At 33.3% G+C, this 10686-nt stretch overlaps 1 protein-coding gene across 1 annotated transcript; it reads left to right on the top strand.

Annotated features, from left to right (window-relative positions):
- Positions 1-2775: 2775 nt before the first annotated feature.
- LOC110113840 (cysteine synthase) lies at positions 2776-9355 on the top strand. The gene is made up of 7 exons (XM_020846545.2): positions 2776-2955; positions 4403-4530; positions 5614-5816; positions 6087-6212; positions 6532-6690; positions 8739-8932; positions 9023-9355. The coding sequence occupies exons 1-7, from the start codon at positions 2875-2877 to the stop codon at positions 9146-9148; spliced, it is 1017 nt and encodes a 338-aa protein (XP_020702204.1). The 5' UTR covers positions 2776-2874; the 3' UTR covers positions 9149-9355.
- Positions 9356-10686: the final 1331 nt, after the last annotated feature.

Below are 10686 nucleotides of genomic sequence, written 5' to 3'. Positions count from 1 at the left end.
TGTATAAGATTACAAGTTTGACATCTCAAGGCCTAAATTTGGAAGAATTGACATCCTAAATATCTAAAAGCATTATATGACTTTATTAAATTCCTTTTCTCATTTCCTAAATTCGGCTAACAGAGAATGCATTAGGAAATTGAGAGAGGACTGAGAGGAGAGAGAAAAGAGAACTTTGATTTCGTCAACATGAATATTTTAACTGTCACATATTAAATTTGTACCAGTTATATTGAAAGATATGATTTTTTAAAGTAATGCATAATACACAAATTTGATTTATTTTCCTATATTTATATTTTTTTTGCATTTTGTACATGATATTGAATTGTGTTATATAAAAAAAAGATAGTATTTGCATGTAAGCAATGAATATTGACTGTTAATTTTATAATGAATGAGAGTTAGCTCTTAAAATATAATACCTTACGTAAGAATGAGAGTTAGCTCTTAAAATATAATACCTTACGTAAGAGGGTGGGCCGACGAGCTTTCCTTTAAATAAAAGGTTAGTGGTGTAATCCTAGTTGTAGCATGTAATTGATTGATTGAATTACGCAGACGGGTAGAAGGTGCCGACTCTTAAATAATTATTAAAAGTCACATGTGAAAATAAATTAATAATATAAATAAATAAAAGATAAGATAAGATTGATAGATAGCAAATGTAAGCAAACACTATATTAAAGTTGCATGTCTTATCTTGTTTTTCATAATTATACTCATGATGATATTTAGCTGATAGTACATTAAACTGATTGATAGCTCATACTGGCATTAATATTGATACAATATAGCATAACATACTGACAAATTCATTGGTGATAATACTCTTTATCATATGTCTTTTGACTTCATTGAACATACTGATTTTTTTTTTTTTTTTTTTTTTTTTTGTTTTTTACACACACAACGCATACACATAGACTCGAACCTTGGACCTCTTAGTTGGAAGACTAAGCTCTCAACCAATAGGCCAAGGAGAGTTGTGTGAGAGAGAGGCTTTCATTTGTTAAATCATGTATAAGACAACTTTTTATTAAATTATTACATGTCACATATTTTAAGATTCAAATTTAAGGCTTTTGGGACGGCTTTTTTATTGCTTGTTAAAGCAACTTTTTAGTACAATAAAATTTGTACTAAAATATTACTTTAAGAAGCAATAAGAAAGCCGTCCCAATAACAAATTTGTTGGTTTCATTCATCCAACAAAAGCATATTAATAATGTCATTATCATTCCATTTGTTATTTAAACATTTAAATGTGCTCAAAATAGCAACTAATTTGTAAACTTAGAATTAATTTAAGCAAGTTATTATGAATAATATATACAATCACATAAGCACAATAGAATATGCTTAATAAATTTTTATGATAATTTTAATTTTTTAAGGAAAGATGAGATTTTATTTATGATATATATCATAAACTTTATTGTAAAAAGGACTTGGACTAAAAATATAGTATAATATATATTCAAGAATGAGTTGCCTCTAACTCACTAAGGTTTTGTTTAGAACAACTTTCTTACTATTTTATAAAATAGTTTTTTAGTATAAAAAAGTTTTAACTTAAATTTTTTGTACTAAAAAATTATTTTAAAAAACAGTAAGGAAACTGTCTGAAATGAAATCTAAAACACTTCTAACAAATCCTCTATGTCATGCAAGCTATGGCATCAAATATCTTGGCAAGTACTCCAAAACTTATCATCATTTTGAGGGGCAAACAACTTATTAACACAATATTAGAGCTATATATATAAAGTCATAAACAATAAAATATTACTTCTTCAATTTTGGCTTCTTTACAACAATTCTAAATTCATTATAATGCAAAAGAAGTAAGATCAGTATCAATATGATTTGCAAACACTTTGAAAATAATCATGCAGGTACTGATTGTACTTCATTGCCTTTTTTTCTTTCTTCTTCTGCTTATATTAAGGGAAAATTATTCACTGCAGAGTTCGGACGAAAACAATCGTTCAAATTATGAGCGTGCACATATTATGTATATAATGTATATAGTATGTCACATCTATATACACACATTAGGTAAGTACACTCACATGTCCGGACGGTTGTTCCCATCCGAATTCTGCACATAATAATTTCTCCATATTAAGAGCCTTCAAATTCTTGCTTCTTAATATCAGAACCCATAAATTGTATACTTCTTAAATTTTAAAATTATTTTTCATAATATTTTAAAAAGTCACATTTCACTCAAATTATTAGAAATTACCATTTTTAAGCTTGTTTAGAAAGTATTAGAAATTATTAGTTTTATTATATTTAAATGAGAAATTGACTATTAATAGAACACAACGAAGAAAACAATTTCATATAACTGACCTCACGTAACAAGATAGGCTTGAAGTTATTGTTGTATTGAAATTATTAGATGAATATAAGAGGTTGATTTTAAAAGTATAGTTATTTGATTAAAATACTCAAATATTTTATCTTAATTTTTTACCCTTAAATGATTTTAATAATATTTTTTTTGGGGAATAGTTAATAAATAAATTCATACACAAATTCCAATATATATATCTATATATATATATGAGAAAATCTGCTATAGATTATGAGTGCTTTCCTCTCAAAAAAAAAAAAAAAAAAGGTTATTAGTGCTAAGGCTGAGCTTTAAGCCTTTAACTAATAATTTCTTTCATCTTCTTCCCACTTACCACATCCTGTTCATTTATTAGTCACTGAGGTTTGAAGAAAACAAACTATCTTAATCAGGTGAACAATTAGGTGTATTTTAATTGGATAAAATATTGAAGGACTTCATTAATAACTCCTGGCTGAAATGGTGCTGAGGCATCTTCAGTAACAGAGAAGAAAGCAAAGGAAGAAGACATGGAGCAGAGAAGAGGCCTTCCTTCTTTTATTTCTTCACATGAAGAAGAGAGAGAAAATATTGCCTCTGATATCATTCAGGTAAAGCTAAACCAGCTCTACTTCATCTTTTTCCTTCTTTCCTTTGTCTCTTCAGTTGCTTTAGTTAGATCTCTAAGAAGGTAAGTTTCCAATCCGCCTACTGAAAGTCAAGGTTAGTAGCCCATATCGTTGGTCGTACAGTGTATAGATGAGAAATAATTATATGATTTCTTGGTTTCTTCAGTATTTTATGTTTGTTAGAGATATTCCTCATCCATCATGACTTTGTTAATTATGTTATTGAAAGTTTTTAGTCATCTTTATGCCCTTGCTTCTCTATTAATTGGGCAATTACCTGGCATGATAGCCTTTGTGCCATCGATCGTTGACCATAAATTTTGGTCGATCAAATATGATTAAAAGAGATCTCTTACATGACTGCAGCATTTGGCGTTATGAGCTCATTTGAAATCATGAATAAAACTTAAATGCATTCAAATTATTTGTTCTGAGAAAGCTGGAGCTTCAGATGAGATAGATGAGCAGGTGCATTCATTTCCTGTGCTAGGATACTCCCCATAGATTTTTTTTTTTCCCCCTTACAATCTGCTATGGCTAAATGTGGAGAGCAATATGCCCATTAAGTTAGGCCATCTCCAACCGAAAAACTAAATTTTCACTCTAAAATGTAGTAACTAGTCTCCAACCGAACTCCATTTTCTAATACTAAAAAGAGAATATTCGGAGTATATTCTTTCTCATAATTTATTTAACTTAATTTTTGGATTTAAAAAAAAAATAGCGTGTGAGCAGTGTGATGCCAATATTGGTCTTGCACTGTTCACCCTCACACGAATGGTGTTTATTTTGGTGATCGGCTGGAGCAAACGACGGACTCCAAACGACTGTTAGGCGTTCAGCTGGAGATGATCTTATTATAGCCCTCCAGCTTAGTATAAAGACTTTGGCTTTAGAAGAAAGAAAATTAATTTAATTATCTTAGAAATAAATCTACTTAGATTGAAATAGAAAGAAAAAAAAAAAAGATGATGCTAGAACCTAATGATAAAGTATCTCCCATAATTCTTTTTAAATCAAATTGGTGTTGGAGTTCATGTTATTCTGGTTGAATGGAAGGCTGGACTGTTACACTCTCTTCATCAAGTCATCACAGGCTTCATTTTAGTTCACTCTCCTATAAGAGATTGAAGGATTCACTATCCACATGGTGCATTCCTTACTTGGAAGGCATCATCTTGCTTACATGTTGCTCAGTCATCTTTATAAGAAAGAAGAAAATGGAGGAAGGAAGCAGTTCTTATCCTATATGTGAATGACCTTATAAGATGCATGAGAGGAAACCAATACTTGCAATGCATTGGGATGATTATATTGCTTAATACCTTTATTACTGGATAGCACTACTGTAGCATGTTTTCATACCCCCATTCTATTTAATTAATGTTCAAATGTATGGAAAGATTTACTTCTGTAAATATTTTTCCAGCTAATTGGATGGACACCATTGATAGAACTTAAAAGGATTGTAGAAAAGGAAGGACTGCATATCCGGTTGGTTGGCAAACTTGAGTCATATCAACCTCTTTGCTCCGTTAAGGACCGTGGAGCACTCAGGTAGGCATGCATATACAACTCCTTAAGCAAACTATAGTTACTTTATTTTCGATTTAAATGCCTAAATAGTTTTTAGACATTTGGTATGTAGCCAATTTAATCTCCGAATATCATATTTACCTAATTTAGTTTCTCGACTATATAAAATTGATCCAAAATGCTTTCTCAGGGATTAATTTGACATTAATTTCTTATGATCGAGAGACTAAGGTTTTGTTTGGGACGGCTTTCTTACTGCTTCTTAAAGCAGCTTTCTAGTATAAAAATTTTAATTTTTGTATTAGAAAGCAGCTTTATGACGCAGAAAGAAAGCCGTCCCAAATGAAGCCTAAATTGGAATTAATTTTTTGTATCATATACAATGGACTATTTTGGATCACTTTTGTTTAGTCAAGTGGCTAAATTGAAGAAGTGTAATACTTGGAGATTAAATTGGCCACACAAATAGTCAGATGACTATGGATTTAATCCTTTCATTTTCAAGAAGAGATTGTGCTTTCTATGAAATACTTTATGATCATCATCATTAACATTAGCCTTATCTCAAGTAGTTAGGGGTGAATTAACTAACCTCCTTCATTATTCACTCCTTTTAAGTGCTACATTAAAATTAAAGTTAGCATGTTATTCAAATTTCTTTGCACTGCTTCTAATCATGTTATCTTTGATGTTTCTTCTTTTCTTTCTCATCCTTTCATATTAATTCTGCCAATTTACTTCATGCCCTACACTAAATATGTTCAATCCACTTCTATTTCTGAACCAGACTGCCTCTAACAGGTGTTACTCTCTATTTTTCTGACATAATTCTGTCATTTTATCATTTCTATTTTCATCATATCTTCTCATTCTCATTTTGCCACTTTAAGGCTTCATTTGAGACGGCTTTCTTTAAGAAGCAGTAAGAAAGTCATTTCAAACGAAGCCTAAATTTTCCATTATTGACTACCTTGTTTCCTATACTTAAACCAAAACCAATGTTACATAGTTGGTCCAATGGCAATTACATTATACTTAACCTTTTAGTGAAATTTACACCTGCTTGGCCAATATTCTCTCTCTCTCTCTCTCTTTTTTTGGCAGAATGATAGAAGATGCAGAAGAGAAAGGCCTCATTAAACCAGGCATAAATACATTGGTAGGGCCAACCAGCGGAAATCTAGGCATTTCTTTCGCATTTATAGCTATTAGGAAAGGCTACAAGTTCCTTGCTATTATGCCAGCTAACTACTCTGTTGAGAGACGCATGCTATTAAGATATTTGGGGGCCCAAGTGTTACTAACTGGTAAGAACGAAAGGTTTTGATCTTTTATGTAATTTTAATAATGACAAGAATTGAGAACTGTTATAAAAGTTCTATTTTAAGTGAGTGCTGGTTTGAAAGATTTTAGAAGTTATTGTTGAATTCAATCCCCCGGCATTAAATTTCTCCTTGTGCAGTGAAGAATACATTGTTTACTGCAATATTCCAAACATATAAAACTGAAACTATTTTATATCTTTTCATCTCCCACAGGTTTATTCACTCTAAATTTGTTGCTTGATTTTCTTACAGATCCTAAACTAGGGATCAAGGCAATATATACCACTGTAGATCAACTAAAAGAGAAGGATCCTAATATATTTGTTCTAGATCAAACAACTAATCCAGCAAATCCTGAGGCACACTTTCTAAGCACTGGTGCATATTCTCACAACCTTTTCTTCATTGGCTATTTTGCTTTCTGAAAGATATATCTATTTGTTTATAAGAGCCTATTCAAAGAATTCACAGCCAACGTCTCTTACACTGAAAAAAAAAATTTTAAGGCCCAAATGGTCCACTATCTCCATCTTGTAGGTTACTTTCTATAAAGCAAATCTTATTTGAAATTTATCTTATAGTTATCTTTGCATTTCATAAAAACTGTTGTAAGCTAATTGTTTTTCCTCTTTTTTTTTCGCATGTGCAAGTCATCTTTCTGTTATCTTTTACATAGAAACTAAATATTCTCTTTCAGGACCGGAAATATGGAAGGATACGGCTGGCAAAGTTGATATTTTTGTATGTGGTTCTGGGTCTGGAGGTACAATTAGTGGAGCTGCAAGATTTCTCAAAATGAAAAATCCAGCTATCAAGATCATTTGTGTTGAACCAGCAGAGAGTGCAGTCATTTCAGGTGATATTTGAATTTTTATTTGTTGGAAAAATTTATGGTTTCTTTGTTTAGAGCAGAAGGCTATAATAGGGTAGAGTTACTATTCCATAATTTTTGGACAAAAAAGTTTGTAGGAGCAACCAAGTCATGTTAATGAATTAAAAAAAGGAAAATATTTGCACCTTTGTTGACAGACTTTGCTTGTTATCATATGTGACAATATATTGTATGCTCTAGTTTACCTCGAAGGCATTGTTTCAGCTTCACCAAGCTCTTCGTCCTCCAATTTGTATTTGTTGGCAAACATGTGTTGCGGATTCGGTGGTGATATCACAAATTAGAAACTTAGAACATTTTTTACACTATCCTCAATTTTTCATATTTTTTTAGACTGACCTCTTTTAGTTAAGTGGACCCCATAACAAATTAATTTTCATGTTATAACTAAGAGAGCCCTTAAGTTCATTTTCACTCCAAGTTTGGTTAACAAAGTGTGTTCTTGAAGACTTTAGTGTTCAAGAGAGTTAGACAATTATATTTTTGCCCATATACGAATTCTCCATATTCATCACAAATTTCATTTAAGTTCAATTTATGTTCGAGTATTGTCTTTAATTTTAAATGATTTTTAACTGTATTTTGTTTGAATACTTCATTTAAGATCCTAATCATATTTTCCTCTCATCTTGAATTTCAATAACCTCACCACGTCTTCTTCGTATAAGAGTCATCATCGGGAGTACTAGGCATTGCCACTATGTCAAGTATGTATGATCGGTGTCGTATGACACCACATTCAAGAGCCTTTTATCCAAACACAACAAAAAAATATGCTAAGTTTTCAAATACTTGTTTTTGAAATTTATAGAGTTTCATCTTCGTGTCAAACAAGACGCACAATTTTTTTTTTCCTGCTAAGAAAAGCATGCACATTACTTATATGTTGCATTACGAATGTCACCTATGAGTTTTTCTTGCCACGATAAGAAAAGCATATGCAGGTTCCACTCGGTACACTAAATGGATCGCATTTGAGATTTTGAAGATTTGTTAGTGTTTATGAGTTTATAAGTTTATGCAATGCCACACTAATGAGGAATTGTGATGGAAAGAACTCCAATTTTTTTAATATTCCTCTCTTTTTTCTAATATCATTTTTCCTCTTTTTTTTTGTTTTAAATGTATATAAACATATATATAAATATAGAGAGGAAGGGGACGAATGGAATGGAGAGAGAGAGAGAGAGAAGTGATGGTTTTTGTTCTCTCTAAACATTTAGAGAGAAATAAGGAGAAAGATTAGAGGGAGGAGAGAGAAATGTTGAGAGGGTTGATAATGGCCGAGGTAGTTTTCTCTCTTCTTAGAGAGAGAAAATAGGAGAGAGTGTCAAAAAAAAATAAAAAGAGAATAGTGTGAAGGAGAGAGAGTACAGTGTAAAGAAAGAAATTTTATCATTGCATGAGCTCGAATCGATCATGGAATTTAAAGGTCAACAATTCCACACCCAATTAAAAGATGATATAATGGAATTCAAGCATAAGATAAAAATCATTCATTCTCTTCACCATCATTAAAATCAGTGGCTTGTTTGGCTTAAGAATTTTCAAGATCATTTCATCATCATGTGGATGCATCAAAAATTTTAAGGGATAGCTCCTATTTCATGATAAAATAATGATGATTTTAAAATTCAGAGATTTTCAAATAGTTTGTGATTAAATATGTAAGTTCTTCATTCTATTTTACTTTTACCGAATGTTTTTAAATTGTGAAATACATGGGATCACTGGGGTTTTATTTCTGGGTCAGGTGTTCTAACATTGTTGTCTAGCTAGATTTCTAAACTATTCTCCATTATCTAGCTAGTTTTATTCTTTGATCTCAGTCTTAGGCTTCGTTTGGGACGGCTTTCTTATTACTTCTTAAAGCAGCTTTCTAGTACAAAACTTAAAAATTTTATACTAAAAGCTGCTTTAAGAAGCAATGAGAAAGCCGTCCCAAACGAATACTTAATGTTGTTGGTAGTTTATGAATCTTGAGCAATGTAGTCCTGAATTACATGGCACAGGAGGTCAACCTGGACCACACAACATTCAGGGTCTTGGACCAGGATTTGTTCCAGAAATCCTGGACACTTCACAGATTGATGAAATCATCACAGTGACCACAGCAGAAGCAATGACCCAAGCCAGAAGGCTTGCACTAGAGGAAGGATTGGTTATGGGTATTTCATCTGGAGCATGCTTAGCTGCCTCCTTAAAAGTTGGCTCTCCCTCCCTTTTTTCCTCCTAACAAAAAAAAAGTCTTTAACTTTCTGTTTTGATTCATATTTTTGTTTTTTGATCTTTTTAGATTGGCAAGAGGGAAGAAAACAAAGGGAAGATGATAGTAACAGTCTTCGCTAGTGCTGGGGAAAGATATTTAAGCACTGAATTATTTGAGGAAATCAGAGAAGAGTGCATCAATATGACCTTCTAAATGATTATGGCTGTTTCTGGTCTGCACTAACTGAAGAATTATGTCTTCTTAAAAATCATTGGGTAAGCATATATGCCGTAGTTGGTTGATATTCTGTGTGAAGAAACCAGGAATAAGTACTGTGAATAATGTTTTTAGTAATAATCTGATTTTCACTTTGAAAAGCAGAAGGGTTTTGGTTTAATTAATTTATGTAGTATCCTTAAACTGATGGTTTTCACCTATTTTTTAAAACATTAATATGCTGCACAATACCATTGAGGATGTCATCAAAATCATCATTATTTGTTAGCCTTTAACCTCTTATGAGGGTTAGCTTCATAAATCAATGATCATGAAATCGACAAATATTGTTAAAATCACTAATAGAAATAGAACTCTTTTAGGAGGGATAAGCAAGTCAAGGGATATTTGTATTAGTAGGATTCTTGGAAGGAAGATTAAGTTGCTTGAGCTTCTTGGAAGAGGGAGAGAGGGAGAGAGGAGAAACATAACAAATCTTTATTGGCTTAGCTTGGGTTTAGAAGCCTATTACAACCTCTCTATATATAGAGACTTATTAGGATAAAATGAACCTAGGATTCAACTATCCAAAAATTGAACCAATTCCTAACAATCACTAACTTGTCCAGATTTTACAAAAAAAAATGCAACTTCATCTTGCTCTTGCTACAATCCTCCTCGACATACCGAGACTCAGCCAAGCGTTGTCCATCCGCTTTGGCAAATCCAACCTCCGGAGCCCAAGCCTAAGCTTTGTCTCCTTCTTATTCAATCCGATCTTCTCAGGAAATTGACTCAAAAGTTCCTTAATAAAGAAGAAGTGTCTTTATTTTGATTCTCCATAAGCTGTAAATTTGTTGATTTTGAACTTTTGCATCGACATGATTTGGAGTAATAGTTGTTTATACTCCACCTACTGTTCCTTAGGAACAGGCAAGAAAGTTCTACACCAATCAATTGCCTTAACCAGTGTGATTCTCGGCTCTGACCTCCTTCGAAGACCTCCAACTGATGCCTGTTGGACCAGACACAATCTCCCGCTCTAATTCTTCCGCACAAATTAACTTTAATGACTGAACAGCTCAAGCCCTACGCCGCTCTCCCCCCTGGCTGACTACAGTCCTGCAACCACGTCTCCTTTCTGGGCTCAAGCGCCCATACGCGCTCCGACCCAGCTTCAACACCTTGTACGTGTGTCGACCCTGCGCTTGCCTGTTGTGAACCCGTGATTTGATTCTGCACCTGCACCTGCTTGAACTCCCTGTTCACGTGAGAATCCTGCACTCCGTCTGCTCCACTTCTCACTGGGTGTGCCTCCTGGCTTTATGCTCCCACGCCGGGCTCACCGCACCCCGCGATCCGCCCCGCACCCTGCCCTTCTGCCCCATGCGTTCCCGCCGCTCATGCGTACTCTGCTCTGTCTTACGCGATCGGCACCATCTTAGCACACGGCCCTTCCGCATTCTCCTATTACCCATGCGTCTGACCCAGGCAGTCCGTCGGCATGTCCGCACAATCTACCAAGAAACCTCTTC

This window comes from Dendrobium catenatum, unplaced genomic scaffold (assembly GCF_001605985.2).
Source record: "Dendrobium catenatum unplaced genomic scaffold, ASM160598v2 fragScaff_scaffold_370, whole genome shotgun sequence".
Lineage (NCBI taxonomy): Eukaryota > Viridiplantae > Streptophyta > Magnoliopsida > Asparagales > Orchidaceae > Dendrobium > Dendrobium catenatum.
Note: the sequence above shows the minus strand (reverse complement) of the source record. Positions and strands in the feature narration are given on the sequence as shown.

Bases quoted from the DNA above. Each gene is read 5' to 3' on its own strand.
- LOC110113840 (XM_020846545.2), top strand. From the start codon at position 2,875: ATGGAGCAGAGAAGAGGCCTTCCTTCTTTTATTTCTTCACATGAAGAA. The intron at 5,817-6,086 runs GTAAGAACGAAA...ATTTTCTTACAG, and splicing joins GGCCCAAGTGTTACTAACTG to ATCCTAAACTAGGGATCAAG. The intron at 8,933-9,022 runs GTTGGCTCTCCC...TGATCTTTTTAG, and splicing joins GCTTAGCTGCCTCCTTAAAA to ATTGGCAAGAGGGAAGAAAA.